The sequence below is a fragment of the Populus trichocarpa genome, chromosome 1 (genome assembly GCF_000002775.5).
Source record: "Populus trichocarpa isolate Nisqually-1 chromosome 1, P.trichocarpa_v4.1, whole genome shotgun sequence".
Classification (NCBI taxonomy): Eukaryota; Viridiplantae; Streptophyta; class Magnoliopsida; order Malpighiales; family Salicaceae; genus Populus; species Populus trichocarpa.
The window spans coordinates 22,008,683-22,027,447 of NC_037285.2; the positions used below are offsets into that span (position 1 = coordinate 22,008,683).

The following is an 18,765-nucleotide window of genomic DNA, read 5'->3' on the forward strand; positions in this document are numbered from 1 at the left end:
CACATCAAAGCCGCCCTCATAAGGAAATTTTGTTTGCTCGATATATCATAAGTCAAAGCTCTGGAGGACCACAACTGCGCCAACTCATCAATCAACGGTCGAAGACAAACATCTATATTCCATACCAGGCTGCTCTGACCTCGTATGACCATAGATAAAAACATGAACTCCGGCCTCATACACATCCCCGGTGGCAAGTTATAAACCGTTAGTATGACCAGCCAACAAGAATAAGGAGCAGCAAATGACCCGAATGGGTTGAATCCGTCTGTACACAACCCAAGATGCACGTTTATTGATTCAGCTGAAAAGTGAGGATGCACACTGTTAAAGTGTTTCCACGCTTCGCTGTCAGAAGGATGCACCATCACTCCATCAACCGCATCATGTGATTGGTGCCATGTAATGTGCTCAGCAGTCCTTGGTGACATGAATAACCTCTGCAGTCTAGATGTGATTGGAAAGTATCTAAGTTTTTTATATGCCACTAGAGTCTTTCCCCTACCAGTTCTGGGTTTGTAACGGGAATGCCCGCATGTCATGCACTCGGTCATCTCAGCATTTTCAAGGTAGTATAACATGCAGAAGTTAGGGCACATGTCAATTTTATGGTATCCTAAACCGAGGGGTTTCATTATGGACTTCGCAGCATAGAAGTTCTCTTTCAGCCTGTTCCTTTCAGGTAAAATGCTTCTCGTCCATTCAATAATCTTGTCATACCTGGCCTCACTCAACCCGTGATCTAACTTGATGGTGAACACCTGTGCTACGGCCGATAATTTATTGTGGTTCATGCAGCCATCCCATAATGGTTCGTCATAATCTTTCAACAAATCAAAAAACCTAGCTGCATCTGCATTAGGTTCTTCTTCTACAATTGGACATTGACTGACATTACCTTGATTCATTCTCATTGTATCCATAACCATATTCCTGTAAGGATTAGTGTTGTCATTTTCCGCTTCATGCACGTTGCTAGCACTAGAAGTTGACCTAACCACCCTTTCTTCCATTCTCCTCTTATTAACAAATACTTCTCCGTGTGCATACCAACACTGGTAATTCTCCATAAACCCTTTGTGTAGAAGATGCATCGTTACAACATCTGGATACATATACTTTTTATTTTGACACTTCCTGCATGGACACCTTATACCGTCTCCAGTAAAATTTCTGGGAATAGATGTTGCGAAATTAATAAAACCCTGAACCTCGTTACAATAATCCATCCTCCGCAATCCTTGGGGTGAATCTCGATACATCTGAACGATCATCCATGACTTCTATCGAACCTCTATAAAATTATGATGACAACATGTATTAATTAACTATGTTAGGTAAATAAATTTGCAAAAATATTGGTTTACCTCGAGATTATCCAACAAACCAATTACAGCTTCTCATAAATATTAAATATTCATTATCAATTATCAACGTCCATACAAATTAATACATATATATATATCAATTTACAGAAATTACAACTCCGCAATACCATTGATGATAAAAATTAAAACGGACCCACTAAACAAGCTATTAATTATTTCAAAACAACACATGTAATTCGGTAATTCAATAAAGTTTCAACAATTTACAAACAAATACAATCTTACAAAATCTAAAACAAACCATAACAAGTACAAAATTATACATTCATATACTACAAGTTTGTTTGAGAAATAACAATAAAACATGTACATCTACTAACAAAATACATATACTAAAAAAACAATAAAATTCACATTTAAATGTTAAAATTTAAAAAGATAGAATTACTTAAAAAAACTGATAAAAATCTGTCGGTAAATCAGAATTACTTAAAAAAACTGATAAAAATCTGTCGGTAAATCAGAACACGGATGCTGTGACAAGAAGACTTCAAGATATATGACTTGTTGTGTTGAGAAGAGGGAGATTTTTTTTTGGGGCGCTGGGTGTTTGCAGTTGGGGAGAGTTGAGATGAGGAAGAAGGAGAAATAGGGGAGGAGAGGGTTGATTGAGAGGGGATATATTAACTTTTACCGACGGCTTCACCGACGGACCTATTCCGTCTGTGATTCTGTCGGCTCGTCTCACGGCAAACAGGGCACGTCACCGTATGGAGCTGCCGTTTTGAATCCCTCGGTGATTCCGTCGGCATTTTCATCGGTGAATCGGTCACGTCACCGTACGAAGTTGGCGTTTTGAATCCCTCGGTGATTCCATCGGTAAAAAATACCCGCAATAACCTCCACATCAGCGAACCGCCATTTTTTTTTAATTCTCAACATTTCGTCCGTAATTCCATCGATATATACCGACGGAATTTGTCCGTCGGTATCTACCGACGAAATTACCAACAGAGTAAATTCGGTCGGTAATGGCGACCTCAAATTACCGACAGAATTATTCTGTCGGCAATTCCGTTGGTATTAAGCGAATTTCTGGTAGTGATTAAAGATTTAGAGTTTGTTTGTTTTTTAAGATTCTCCACAAGTTTTGCATGTCAAACCATATTTATTCAAGTAAATCTAATGTATTTTCATCTTAATATTATATAAAAATATTGTTTACTATATAGTTAATTTTAAATTCATTATTAAAATCTATTTCATTTTCAAATAAATATGTTAACAATATCTAAATTTTTTTTCACACTTTAAAAAAAAATATTTACTCTGATTTGTGACATAGCGTGTAGCAGTGTGTTAGTTCTAATTAAAAAGGTAAAAAATTAATCTCACCCGTTATTCCAAGTTGATTCTTGTACTGCTTGAAGAATATTAACATCAGTGTCATTCCTTTCTTAAAAAACAATGATTAAATTCTACAAAAAAAAAAACTTATATTCGATTTTTTGTTTTTTTTTTAAAGGAGTATATCAACATTGATTTAATAAATGTTACGTTCCTACGAGATGTTTTGGGCACACTGTGTCTTGTTTGTGACCGGTGATTTTCTCACTATGCCCGTGGCAGTCCTTTTCGCCTCTCTTTCTCTTTCCTTTAATATTAAATAAATTTAGATTTAATTTCTTATAAATCAAAATACAATATTGTTCTTTGTTTATTTTCTCTACCAATATTTTAGTTTAAATAAATGTTTGATAATTATATCTTATAATTGAGAGAAAAAAATTATTCTCTGATAATCATGGAAAGATGAGATTTTTTGTTAATAATAATAATAATTTGAGACTTTTTGTAATGATAATCTTTTTTTAGAAAAAACAAAGATACAGATAAAAGAGGTTAGAAGTTTCGATTTAACGTCCATAAAAAGACTAGCAATGACCTAAAGGCCATACTTCATTATTTTTGTTGGTTATTTTTCTTAAGCTATTTTCATTGATTAAGTTGTAATTTACACAGCCAATGAATTTTAAAAATAGTGATGTATGTTGCTTTAATTTTGATTCAATGAAATTGCTATAATTCATGATAAAAAAAATTTCATGTTACTCGATTGTTATTTTTTTTAATTTCATTCTTCAAAATTGAATTGATTGTGAATGGAGCTCATAACGTATTTCGATTTGCTTTATTTTGGGTTATCATTATCTCATGTTCCAGGCCGTAAATTTGACAGGTTGCCCCGAGTCTATCCAATATGTGGTCGTTTCAATAATTTTTTTTCTAAAAAAAGATGTTTTCTTGAATTTTTATTCGTCAAACTATGTTTTTACCAGTCATTCATGTTGTTTTTTGACTCATCAAGTTAATCAGGTTACATCAAGTCGACCTTTATATGGTTTAAATTTTTTTTACTATTAGAAAAATGTTAACAACGCCTGGATACTTTTTAAAATGTTTTTAAAAAATTAATCGGACCTGCAACGTAAACGTGTGCTAAAAATCTATAAAGATATGTTATAGAGGGCAGCATAATTATTATTCTTTTGTTATATATATTACAATATAGCTAAAACATGTGTGGAAAGCGGTGTAGCTTTCCTCACATGTTATTGTGGATTGCTACAGTGCTTTTTTTTTTCAAAATTATTTTTGTCGATTTTATTTTTTAATTTTGAGCTGGTTAAAAATTTAGCTTTGTAATTGTTTTTCCTTAAAACACTGTGAATTGCTATAGTGTTTCTCTACATAGTTTTTTTTGTTAAATTTTTAAAAAAAATTGTTTGTCGATTTTTTTTTAATATGGAGCTGGTTGAGAATTACAGCTGTAGCTTTTCTCACAAAACACCGTGGATTGTTATTGTATTTCTCCACATGATTTTTTTTTATTTTTTTATGATTTTTTTCAAAATTGTATTTGTCGATTTTATTTTTTTAATATTGAGCTGGTTGAGAATCTAGCATTGTAATTTTTTTCTTTAAAATATTGTTGATTGCTACAGTATTTCCCTACATGGTTTCTTTTTTTTATGATTTTTTCCAAAATTACCTTTGTCGATTTTATTTTTTAATATTGAACTGGTTGAGAATTACAATTACAATATGTGGGGAAAGCACTGTAGCTTTCCTCACAAATTACTGTGGATTGCTACAGTGTTTTTCCCAAATGGTTTTTTTATGTTTTTTTTCTAAAATTATCTTTGTTGATTTTATTTTTTATAATATTGAGCTGGTTAAGAATTACAATTATAAGTAATACAAGTAAGGCTAAATCATACGGGGAAAGCACTGTAGCTTTCCTTACAAAACACTGTGGATTGCTACAGTGCTTTCCAACATGGTTTTTTTTCTTTTTTTTGTTTTCTTTTTTTGTCATGATTTTTTCCAAAATTATCTTTGTCGATTTTATTTTTTTAATATTGAACTGGTTGGAATTTAGCTTTGTAATTTTTTTCTTTAAAACACTGTGGATTGTTACAGGGTTTTCCCACATGGTTTTTTTGTTGTTTTGTTTTGTTTTTTTTGTTATGATTTTTTCCAAAATTTATTTGTCAATATTATTTTTTAATATTGAGTTGGTTGAGAATTACAATTACTGTCATAACTCATTTTTGGTTTATTCCCCAAATTCATTTTTTCTCTTCCAAAAAATCAAAAATATTTTTAGACTAAAAACAAAAAAAATTCAAAAAATAATAACAGTGAGAGAAGGATGCCGGAGCGCCTAGAAAATGGCTAGAATTTGGCTGAGGAGGTTCAAAAATACAAAGATTAAAATTTTATAGTATATCGTTGACTGGTGGGAGCCCTGTTGATAAAGAAAAATTCAATTTGAGGAAGAAATGTTCAAAATCAGATGTTTATAGACTCAATTAAATTTTATTGGAGGTTTAATTGAATTAATAGAGGATTTGATTTCAAGAAAATTTGATTTTTTAAGTCAATTTGGGCTTTAATCGGAAGAAATTAAAGTTTAGGGGTCAATTACAATTTTTAAGAGTTGAATTGGTCACATCTAATTAAAGCTCTACCTTTTTTTTCATGTAATATATATTATGGATGATATATTTTGTAACATGAAATATTTATTTTATAAGTTTATGTATTGTTTAAGCACTGTTGTTATTGTTTTGTGCAATGGATAATTTAGCAATCAAAATAATTACTTGAAAATGCCACTATCACCGACGTCCATACCGACGGACAAACGTCCGTCGGCATTTCACAGAGAGTTGAAAAATAATTACTTGAAATGCCACTATCACCGACGTCCATACCGATGGAAAAACTTCCGTCGACATTTCACAGAGAGTTGGAAAATAATTACTGGAAAATGCCACAATCACCGACATCCATACCGACGGAATAAGGTCCGTCGGCATTTCACAGAGAGGTGAAAAATAATTACTTGAAATGTCACTATCATCGACGTCCATACCAACAGATTCCAGTCCGTCGTTATGTTGTAGGCGAGTCACTATTACTGACAACATCACCGACGGACTGTGCGAATTCCAAAGAGCGGTGCATTAAATGCATCTTTGACCGCGTCATTTTGCCGACGGAATTACCGACGAACCGCGAAAATTATGGAGGGAAATACAAAACGTTGGTGCGAAATTCAAAAATTACTGACGGATTTTTGAAACTTCACCGACAGAATAAATTAAAATAATATTATTTTTAATTTTCCTCGGTGAATCCGTCTGTAAAACTGCCCTATAAATGTCAGCAACCGCCCATTCAGTTCATTTTTTCATCTCCTCCGTTCTTAATTTCCCCTCTTCTTCAATTTGTTTCCTCTCATTTCCTTCAAGATTTCTGCAAAGGTTACTAGTTTTATTTTTGAATCTTCATCAAATTAAAAGGTAAGTGTTTCCTCTATTTCATTCAACTTTAAGGATTTTTTTTTAGCTATTTTTTTTTGTTATGTTTTTTGTTTTGGTGTATTTTTATAATGTAGATAAAGTCTTGAAATAAACACATTATTAAGGTAAGCATATTTCATTCCTAAAGTCTATAGTTTTTTTTTTAATTTATTGAATATATTTTATTGTTGTATTGACATAATTATTGAATAATTTGTTGAATTATAATTGTTAATGTTGAATTTGCCTTAGAATAAGTAATTGAATATGTTGGAATAATTAGTAATTTTACTACATTATTGCATGATTTGTGTTTAATTTTTTGTATTAATTTTAATTGTTAGTCTAGAGTTTTGTTTGAATTTTTTGAATATTTTTTATTGTTAGTCTAGAGGTTTTTTTTTAATTTATTGAATATTTTTTATTGTTTGTATTTATATAATGATTGAATAATTTGTTGAATTGTAATTGTTAATGTTGAATTTACCTTAGAATAAGTAATTGAATATGTTGGAATAATTAGTAATTTTACTACATTATTGCATGATTTGTGTTTAATTATTTGCATTAATTTTAATTGTTAGTCTAGAGTTTTTTTAGAATTTATTGAATATTTTTTATTTTTTGTATTTATATAATGATTGAATATGTTGTTAATGTTGAATTTACCTTGTAATTAGTATGAATGTTATATGTATAGATGTTATGTTATATACAATATTAGTATAGATGGAGTCAATTGGTTGTGGCTTTTGTCAATATTTGCAGGTTTGTGGATTTGGGTAGTATCTAGTATAGGGGAAGTGTTGTCGAATTTTTTTTAACATTCGAATTTAATTATATAATTCTTCGTATACAATTGTGTAGATGCGTAGAACGAAAACCACAGCTCGTTGCTCACGTATGGTCGCAGCTAGTTGTTCTAGCAGTGAGGATGACGTATCCTTAGGTGCCTCTAAAGAAGAGGCACCTACGCCACCTGCGCCATCAACCGATGCTGCCTCTTCCAGCGCGGGTTCACAGCGCAAAGGTGGCGTGCCTTCGCAGCGGAATCAATTCACCCGCAAGTATGAGGCATAGTGGAAGGACGACCTTTCAATGTAAGTTTGTTAAGGTTTTAGTTTTTTCTTTTAAAGTATAACATAATTTATGAACAACTAATCAATATTTCATTAATTTAATATTTTCAGGTTCACAAACATTGAGGCCGCCCGAGTAATATCATCAGCGTTTAAATCATCGATGGAGATTCCATTATTTCAATGGAGTCAGGTATCCAGACATCCTGAATGGATACCTCAAATCAATGCATGGTTTAACAGATTTGAGGTTGGTGTTAATTTCTAATTTCCAGCTTATTTCTAATAATTTATTAATATAATTGTAAATAAATTATTATTTTTATTTATCTAATTATTTATACACAGCACAAATTCGCCTAGGACAAGGGCGCATGACTAAGTTGTGAGGAGGGTGTGGGAAAATCACGCGGCAACTAGGTAACATCTTAAACAATACAATATTTTTTTACAAAAAAAATTATGTTTCAACTTCTAATTTGTCGCTATGGAAGTAGGTTGCGTGATTTTTGGTATGAATCACAAAAAAAGGCAAAAAAAACGGCGAGAGATAGGGGTCTCCAAAGCTGGAACAACGTGGCGGTTTGGAGGGATTTCAAACCGATATACATCCCGGAAAATATATGGCCGCGCTATCTTGAGCACGTGACGTCTAAGTGGTTCACACGACGCTCACAGTCCGGTGCTGGCAACCGGAATCGACCAATTCATGACTCGGTGACAACGCACACTGGCGGCTCCGTTCCGTTTGCTGCACATGTGAAACGGATAGTAAGATTAATTTAAATGAAATATATCATTAAATTAATTTGTTGTTAATTAATCTTTTTTCATTATAGACTACGTCTCTTGAACGTGAGCCGAGTCCGATGGAGCTGTTTGTGGCGACGCACGTGCGGAGTCAAGACCGCCAAAAGGGGGCGCAACAGTTCGTTAACAACCGTTCTCAACACTTCGTGGTATGTTTGTTCAACCATTTTATTTTGTAAGTTATTATTTTTATTGAATTGAATATGATGATTACTTTTTTTTTCAGGAGACCTATAATAGCCGGTTGAGGGAGAGATATGGGGACGATTCTTTGACCCATCCGGAATTTGATCCAGATTTGTGGATGGAGGTTGGATCGTCTAATGGACCCGATAAAAATTGGGTTTACGGGCTCTCCAATACTACGACCGAGAACTTGCGGGCGGCCCGTAGTGTTTCAACCGTTAGGAGCTCCCAATCAGTATCGAGCACCCAATCTAAGGAGTTCGTGGCCTTGCAGCAACACACGGCTCAGCTCACCGAAAAATACGACCACCTATCAGCGGAGTATGCACAACACAAAGTCGAGCATGCACAACAAAAAGCAGAGTATGCACAACACAAAGTCGAGCATGCACAACAAAAAGCAGAGTATGCACAACAAAAAGCGGATCATGAACATGGCATCACAGAGTGGTGATACATGTGTGCCTCCTTCTTTTTTGTCGTATAACAACCAGCCTCCTCCTCCTCTTCCAACTCCACCCTTATGTTAATTTGTAATGAATATTATTTAACTTTAATAGTTAATTTAATATTTTTTTTAAACACATTCAGTTTGTAATGAATATTATTTAACTTTATTTTTTTGTTTTTGATGTTTAATAAAAAATTTATTTGCATAATTGATTTTTATTACCATTAATTTATATAATTTTATATTATGTATTCTAAATAATTTTTTAAAAACATATTTAAAAATAATCACAGAGGGTTTTACCGACGGAATATATCCGTCAGCATTTGACAATAGCTGCCACAGTCACTGATGAATTTACAGACGGATATATTCGGTCGGTATTATACACTCACCGACAAATTTACCGACGGACTTAATCCATCGGTATTTGACTGTACCTGTCATAATGACCAATGAATGTACAGACGGATATCTTTGGTCGGTATTCCAAACACTCACCGATAAATTTACCGACGGTATGTATCCGTCGGTATGTCACACTCCGTCTGTAAAACCATCGGCAAATATTTTTTTTATTTTGCCGACAGATATAGCGATGGACACTGGTATCACTGATGAAAGGAAAGCCGACGGATGTATTCTATCGGTTACGACGTCGGTAAATAAATTACTGACGAACTCTTAATCACATACCGACGGAATATTTCCGTCGGTAAACTGTAAAATCTTATGGTGAATTATCTCAATGTTCAATGACCTAAATGGTAAAAAAAAAACAACATTTAATTAAAAAAATCATGCAAATTCAAGTGAATCAACAAAACTTGCGATGCAAGTCATGCACGCCATCGAATTCAATAGGTTTTTTATGACAATAAATTGCATGTTAATTTTTTTGTATGAATTTTTTAAAAAAAAAAAAAACATGACAGACGTGTGAATGAAATTGCATTATTTTAGTTTTAAGTTAAATAAAAAATAGTTCATTTATAAAAAAGGGAGAAATTGTATTTTTTTTAAAAATTGATAGACAAAAAAATGCATAAAAAATAAAAAATACCCCAAGTGATATAGCTTAACTTGTTAAAGTTGTGATTTCGGTCATAGACTTAATCGGGCTTAATTGTTTTTATATAAATTTATATATAACTTAAATATACTAAAAAGGGCTGAAAAGGAGCCTAGTAACGCGACCCAATGACTCAACACCATGGGCATTTGAAAGGAAAAAGCCCAGGCGTGTGGGCTTCGCTCTTGGGCCTGTTAAGATTTTTTTATTTTAAGGTTGCTCACCCCTATTTTTCTTGAAAAAGAAATCGATGACATGTTGTCTACTGTTACAGACAATGTGTCATCTGTCAATCCATATTCCGACCACCACCATGGTGACTAGAAAATTAGAGCGAAGGGGTTTTTACTTAGAAAACTTGTTTTTGAACCCATTTTAACCCAAAACACCTTACAAACACACTTAGAACATCAAAAAACTAACTTATCAACCCAATAAACAAAAACAAAAGGTACAAACCATAAATTAAACTGAATAAAATATCTCATCCTCGACTTACATCTGGTATTTCAGGCTATATTGAGGCTTAAAACAACCATTATAAGACTCCCTTCACATAGTGGAACCTGTTGACACCAATTTTAACCATTTTGTGGTCAGAATAGGTGTCAATGACGAACTTTCTCTCTTTATGTTGGAATCTGGCGAGTTCTCTCTCTCTCCTCTAAAAAAAAATTGAAAATGATGAAAATAAAATTTAGCACCAAAATTGAATTTTAGGAAACCTAAGGAATTGATCATCTATTAAGTTAAAAAAATAGAGGACTATAGTAAAAAAAAATTTATGACATTAGAATCTTCCACCTATTTTGCTTGTGTTTTTCACTTTGATCCTTTATTCAATTTCATCATCTCTTCAAAAAAAGAAACTGATTGGCTATTAATTTGGGCTTAAAAGGGTTTAATTGTGCAAACCAAAAGATTGAAGATCAAATTGAAAATTTTAAAAGATCACTATTTCAATTCACAATAAATTTTGAGAGAGTGAATAGTAAATAAGTGCACAGTACAATCACCACCCCTTTAATTCTTTTAATAAATTTTTTTTCATTCCCCCCCTTCCATCATTCTTCTTTCATTTTTATTATTTAACATTTGGTTGATTTTAAAATTGTTTTTATAAAATATTTCGGTTTGCTTTCTATTATTGTAGTTTCAAAAAAATATCATGATATTTGATTTGTGCTTGATTTTACAAGCATTTTTTTTATTATTGTATAATTAAATAAAAAGTAGTAAAAAAAAAGTTTTTAAATTCAATGGATTCCATTATCAAAATCATGAATTTGATAGGTTAAGCTGCAGGGCTCGGATCAATCTAATATGTCGGTGTCTCAATATTAAAAAAATATCATCTTCATTTTATTTTTTAAAGTCAAACCATGTTTTTTTATTGGTTGTCCGAGTTACCTTTAAACTTGCTAAGTCGACTGGGTTATATTAATAGAGCAACTCTCATATAATTTAATTTTAAACCCGAGCCAGAAAAAAAATTAAATAAGAAGATTTCTAGATTAACTCCTTAAATAAAATTTAATAATAACATCAAATAATTTTTTTTTTTATTTATGTTAAAAAAGTTTGATTAGCACGACCAGTAAACTAGTGAAACCTGTAAAATCAGCCGCCGGGTCTACCATGTTCTGATGTTATCAAAGGTATTGAATATTGATCACAAAATACATTCATTGATGTGATACATCGATTTTTCCAAAACGGTATCCATACTATCTTTGAACAAAAACACAGTTTTTTCGAAATATTGATCATAAATACCTTCATTATTTATCAACTTGATGCTTGATTAATAATTCTTAGCCATGACCTGGATTTTCATAAAGATATTGCGCCACTCCCCTGAAGCCAGATTCTTGCAATTATTGTGATCCTCAAGTGCAATAAAGTGTGAGGGTGTAAAATTCAAAGTCCTCCCAAAGCAAAGGGGGATCTTATTATTTAAGGAGGGCTCTGATACAAGCTTTGGATCACCAGAGAAACCTCAAAACAACAAACCTAGCTAGCCGCTGGACACATCTTGCCATGATGTTTCAAAGGCAATTTCTTCTCCAGTCTTTCTTACTGCTTTCCTTAACCACTGCAACAGCAAAACGTCTTAATACTATTCCAAGGCTTAGTCCAATAGGGCCAAGAGTTTGGCGAGACCAGCCTGATAAAACTACTTTGGGTGAATTTGATGGAGAAGATTTTGAAACCTTTTTTCACAACCAAACACTTGATCACTTCAACTATAGGCCTGAAAGCTATGACAAATTTCCGCAACGATATTTGATCAATTCTAAGTATTGGGGTGGTGCGAATGTTAGTGCACCAATCTTAGTTTATCTTGGTGCAGAAGAACCGATTGATGAAGATCTTGCCGCTGTTGGATTTCTAGTTGATAACGCTGTTCAGTTTAATTCTCTCTTGGTGTTTATTGAGGTACGGATACAATTAGCTCACTTAATTTAATTAGGCTTGCCTATGCTTGTATTTGTATATATGTTGTCTTTCGTACGTTGAACCTAATGATTGGTGATAATAGTCTTTTTATATTTATTTTTATGTCATCGATCAGCACAGATATTATGGAAAATCAATCCCATTTGGATCAAGGGAGGAAGCCTTGAAGGATGCAAGCAAACTAGGGTATTTCAACTCAGCCCAGGCTATAGCAGACTATGCAGCCATTATCATTCACATAAAGGAGACACTAAGGGCTCAATATTCTCCAGTTATCGTCATTGGAGGATCATATGGTGGAAGTAGGTGGATACGTACTATATGTTCTCCATGGATATTATTGAAGAAGACTTTGATTCCTTAATTCTTTTTCTCTCCATGTTTGTTAGTGCTGGCTTCGTGGTTTCGGCTCAAGTACCCTCACATTGCCCTCGGAGCCTTGGCCTCATCAGCACCAATTCTTTATTTTGATGATATCACACCACAGGATGGATACTATTCTATAGTCACCAAGGACTTTAGAGTAATATATTTTGAGTTTTCACCTTTAATTTTCTCATTTTAAATTAGTTTTCTTATATAATCGATCCAAAGTATATATATAAGATAAATAATATTGTTTTATACGTGGGAATCTTGCGAGTGCAGGAAGCTAGTGAGACTTGCTACCAGACTATAAAAACGTCATGGTCAGAAATTGATGAACTTGCTTCCAAACCCGATGGTCTCTCAATGCTTAGCAAGAAATTCAAGACTTGCACGTAATATACATATAATTTTTTAACGTTGCTTGTTCAACTGAATATATATTCAATAATATATAGCCTTGGTATGTATTTTGATCTATTAACTATACTACGTAATTTTCCTTGCTGCAGTCCCTTGGCTGATGCCAGTGAGCTCAAGGATCACTTAGACACAATGTATGCTAGTGCTGCTCAGTACAACAGGCCACCAACATATCCGGTTAACGAGGTCTGTAAGGGCATAGATGGCGGTGGTTTTGGGGATGATATTCTAAGCAGAATATTTGGTGGTCTTGTCGCTTATAAAGGAAACCTCTCGTGCTATGTCAATGCACACACCGACCCATCTGAAACAACTGTGGGGTGGCGATGGCAGGTAAAATAATTACTCTTTTAGTAAATTAATCCGCATAACAATTATTTCTTCACTTTATTTCCATTCTTCCCTCCATAATTGCTTGAGGTTTTTTATATAATTTAAGATAACGTAATATTTGATTTCTATTATATGTAGTTTGCTAAATTCTTCATTAAAATTATGAACCACTATTCTTCACGCTGGTAGTATAGCAACCACTATTTTTGCATCAGCACCACCATCTATTTGCGCCGTCCATCCTTATTGCTAATAATTAATCATTATAACCACTCTTCTGCCACCACCACCACCACACCTTTGAACACCATTGCAATTACTATCTTGCCACTATTATCACCTATCATTATCATTATCGTAACAATCTTCATCACCCAACACAGCATTATTATCACTATAAATATTATCATTTATATATTCATATATACCAATCACAATCATAATTATTATTACTTTTCAGCTATTGTTATTATCATGAGTAACATCACTTCTCTCACCTTATTATTATAATTCCAACAACTATAAATGAAAATAAATATTTTGTTTTTCTAAAAAAATATTTTTTTATTATTTTCAAAAGGTGTAAAAATAACTTTTTTATTAAGAAAATGTCTTACAAAATAGTTTCTAGAAAAATATTTTTTTTATAAAACAAACACAGCTCTAGATAGTAAAAAATATAATTTCAATTAATATGGTTCATTTTTAATTAATATCAATTAGTGTTAGGACATTAATATTTTTTTTTGTTATTTTATTTATCATTTTTAATCATCGTGTCTTCAATTTATTCTTCTTATTTTATCGATAATTTTCTCTTAAAAAAACTATCTTCACGCGCATATATATATATATATATAATTTAAACAAGTGACTGATATTTCAATCAGATATGAATATCATTTCATGGTAATTAGTGCTTCCACTAGTTTTATAACATGCACTTAAGAAAATTGATGCCACGTGTCACGCTTTGAATAGCAACAACATTTAAAAGAGTTGAGTGACAATTAATAGTAGTGGCAGTGTAGATTTTGTTAATATTCTATTAGTCCATGATTTTACATTCACGAGAGAGATCTACAAAAAAAAAAAAAAAAAAAAAAACAAGAAGAAAGAAAATTAGAATACAAAAGTTATATTAGTCCATGATTTTACATTCACGAGATATATATATATAATGAATCGATGAGACCCTCTTAATTAATTTATATACTCTTACAAGTTTAATCTTAAAAATTGAATGTTGTGTGTTTAGACATGCAGTGAGATGGCGATACCTATTGGTGTTGGGAATAATTCCATGTTCCCACCAGATCCTTTTGATTTGGAAGACTATATAGAGAATTGCAAGAGTTTGTATGGTGTCCCAACTCGTCCTCATTGGATCACGACCTATTACGGAGGTCATGTATGTTCTCTTTAATTAATTTCTCCTTTTAATTAACTCTTTAATCTTCTATTAATGCATGTTTTCACCTCTCTCTTTTTTTAATTTTTTCTTTCATTGTATATTTATTTATTTTCTTGATCTTGACTTCGATTGGGAGGTCATATATATCACCACAAAAATTTAATCTTTATTACTTTTTACTATGTAGAGTATAAAACTGATTCTTCAAAGGTTTGCTAGCAATATCATCTTCTCCAACGGGCTAAGAGATCCTTATAGTAGTGGAGGGTAAGTAACTAACAACATTGAAAAAGACAATGATTTTGTGACTTCTAATTGTCACATTCACATGTATAAAATATAGACCTAACCAAATTTAACATGTCCGATCATCTGTATTTCTAGGGTTTTGGAGAACATTTCAGACACTGTTGTAGCTGTCAAAACCGTCAATGGTAAGCACGCCCTTCCATTAAATCGTATCCTCACTTGAAACAAGAAAATAGGATCAAAATTTGGCTGGGAAGCTCCATCAATGCCATAACCAAAGTGAAAATAGAGAAATTTGTACAAGGGAATTTTGTGGAAGTTCATGCTAATTAACGGTACAATATTCACTACATTAATTTCAGGGTCTCATTGCTTGGATATACTTTTTGCGAAGGAAACTGATCCAGAATGGTTGGTCACACAACGAAAGATAGAGATCAAGATTATTAAAGAATGGATTAATAAGTATTATGTTGATCTAACCATGTTTTAGATTCATGCACACAAAAAGTTGTTACCAATAGAGGAAAAAAAGGTAGTGGAAATTGAAAATATATCATTTCTTAATTTTCCCAGCTTAGATTTATTTGGTCATAATTCTTAACCATCTGCAATAAGAGTTGTAGGAAATCTGTGTGATCAAATTCCCCTGCATTTCATTTCTATAGGAAGTTGGTCTTTATTTAAAGGGAAACTACATGGAAGTTATTAGTTGCTCATATCCTTGTGATTCAATTATTTTGCTATGAAACTTGGAGCTTCAAATAAATATATATAGACAACCCTTCATATCTTCAAGGATTAATTGTAGAACGGAAAGGAAAACTTACTTGTGAGAATTCACTTTCTTATTCCTGGATCAATTACTTCAGTGTCACTTCAATTACTAGAACCAAAGTGATATTTCACAGTATAAACGTCTTTGTAAATCTTGTCAAGTTAATGCAGAGAGTCAAGATGGGAGAAGAGAAAGAGAGAACTATGTTCTTTCAATAATAAAAACTTGACATTTCCATATGGGTTATGTCCCTTTATATATGATTAAAGGAGAAAGTTACTTCCTTTAGTAACTTCTCTAATAACTTGGACCAGGCTCATCCATCATGGGCGGACTAGGCCTAACCCAATAACCAACATCTCTCACTCGCCCATGAAGGACTGAATCTCTCTAATACATTATACTTCAAACTTGCACAAGAATTTCATACTTGACGAACGAACCGTGCGACCTGAAGCACACAGTGAAAGGAGCTCCAATATATAAACCTAATACAGGCCATATAGGAGACATCAATGTCATAATTAATTATTCCTTAAAGTGTACTAATATACCCCAAGTATTTTTAGTTACACATGACTGAATATAATTCAATCCCTCAAGAATTTCATACTCAATCCATCCTTACAATTACAAGTATTCTAAATCATATCAAATCTATTCAAGTGATATGATCCCGGCCGGTGAATACAAGTAACAGGTGTAGAACTAAAATTACTTTTTCTTTCGCTCTCATATCAATCAAATTTGAATTAACTCGCTTTCCTAAGAGTATTCCTTTAAGTCGAATCATTTCATGACCATAGGATATACTCCTAAAGTAGCGATCATTAATACATCACCTCATGATATAGTCAAAAGTCACAAAGGGTAAGATTTTGAGATCTTAGATATGATCTTCAGGACTCACATAATAAAGAAGCAGGGATCCATTCTTTATTCCTGTAATGGTCGCTAGCACATGTAGTATGAAATACATGTTATAGTGGAGCTTACTCTTTTCTTTTCTTAAGACAAAGAGTGTATGTCATTGCTCTTCTTATTAGAGGAAATACACTATACGAGTCTTAATCTTGTTGCTAAAAACATAGACTTCAAATAAGAAATTCTTATTTGCTCATTTTTCATTAGTGGCAGATGAATAATTTCATACTCGGCTTCAATCATAATAGACACATGAATGGCGGGAATTCATTCATGCCGATTCTTTTATTTAAGAATCTCATCTTGGTCCCAGCCAAGGTGACTTTTTAATAATCACTTTGAGTTAAAATTGCTTTCACTGCGCCCAAGTCGCTTATTGAGCATTAAAACTCAAATAGTCTCATCTCTACTCACCTTACAAGTGCTAGAGGTGATTGCTCATGTGAGTGAGCCAATCAAAATCTATCGACATACTTCAACAAATTGTACTATACGATACTCAATATAATCCATGAAACAAATAATGAATAAAATGATATTCTAATGGCATTTATTCATTACTCAATCACTGTAAGCTTTCGTATGATCCTTAAAACTAATTACATTCTACATAAGCCAATGGATCTCACATGTCTAACAAATGCATCCCTTGCTATTGGTTTTGTGAATGGATCTGCAACCATAGAATTTGTAGAAATGTGTTTTAGGATCACATCTTGTTCAGTAATTGCTTCTCTAATGTAGTGATATCTCATCTTGATGTGTTTGGTCTTTCCATGGTATTTTGGATATTTGGCCACAGCTATTGCAACAGTGTTATCACAGTAAATTGTCACTGGGTCTGATGCTGATTTGACAATTTTCAAATGATACAGGAAATTTTTTAACCAAACAGCATCTTGTGTTGCTGCAAAACAAGCTACATACTCAGCCTCCATGGTAGATAAGGCTATGCAGGATTGTTTCTTGCTCCTCCATAGTATTGCACTATCATTAAGCAAGAAAGCACATCCTGAAGTTGATTTGGATTGGTCGACATCTCCTCCCCAATCAGCATCAGAGAAACCAATCAATCGTAAATCTTTCTTTCCTTAGTAACATAACATGTAATTTGAAGTTCCTTTCAGATATCGTAGAATCCTTTTGACTGCCATCCAGTGTTTCTGACCAGGGTTTGATTGATATCGGCTAACCAATCCAACGGCATAAAATATATTGGGACGTGTGCACATCATTGCATACATCAAACTACCGACAGCACTGGCATAAGGTACTCTGGACATTTTCTCCTTTTCTTCTAGAGTCTTGGGACACATATCACAGCTTAGGCTCAAACTTTTATCAACAGGGGTGTCCATTGATTTGCTATCTTGTATGTGATAGCGCTCTAACATCTTTTTGATGTAAGTCTCTTGAGTTAAACCCAAAAGCCTTTTAACGTGATCTCTTATGATTTTCACACCAAGTACATAGCTGGCCTCGCCCATGTCTTTCATTTCAAAGTTTGATGATAACCACTTTTTAGTAGTATCAATCATCTCTTTGTTATTTCTAGCTATTAAGATGTCGTCAACATATAAGGACAATATTATAAAACTATTGTTAGAACATTTTAAATACACGCAATGATCTTCTTCCATCATTGTAAAACCATCTTTAAGGATAGCTTGATGAAACTTAACGTTCCATTGTCTAGAGGCTTGCTTAAGACCATATATGGATCTTTTAAGCTTGCAAACTTTGTGCTCTTGTCCTTTAGTCTCGAATCCTAAAGGTTGATCCATATAGATCTCCTCATTTAGTTCTCCATTGAGAAACGCAGTTCTAACATCCATTTGATATAATTCTAGGTCCATATGTGCGACTATAGCTAAAATAAGGCGAACTGAAGTAATCCTCACAACTGGTGAAAATGTATCTTCATAATCAATTCCCTCTTCTTGAGTGTAGCCTTTCGCTACTAGTCGAGCCTTATAACGTTCTATTGACTCGTCCGCCTTACGTTTAATTTTAAGAACCTA

At 33.0% G+C, this 18,765-nt stretch overlaps 1 protein-coding gene across 2 annotated transcripts; it reads left to right on the top strand.

The window, feature by feature from the left end:
• Positions 1–11,604: 11,604 nt before the first annotated feature.
• Positions 11,605–18,212, top strand: LOC18110314 (uncharacterized). Of its 2 annotated transcripts, none has more exons than XM_024602602.2 (9): positions 11,605–12,236; positions 12,373–12,559; positions 12,647–12,780; positions 12,906–13,018; positions 13,136–13,379; positions 14,638–14,790; positions 14,981–15,060; positions 15,178–15,227; positions 17,620–18,212. In XM_024602602.2, the coding sequence occupies exons 1-9, from the start codon at positions 11,838–11,840 to the stop codon at positions 17,685–17,687; spliced, it is 1,428 nt and encodes a 475-aa protein (XP_024458370.1). In that variant the 5' UTR covers positions 11,605–11,837; the 3' UTR covers positions 17,688–18,212. The 2 variants fall into 2 exon arrangements, with proteins under 2 accessions (XP_024458370.1, XP_024458368.1); XM_024602600.2 differs by lacking the exon at positions 17,620–18,212 and adding an exon at positions 15,405–15,761 and having other exon boundaries at positions 11,607–12,236.
• The last annotated feature ends 553 nt before the right edge of the window (positions 18,213–18,765 follow it).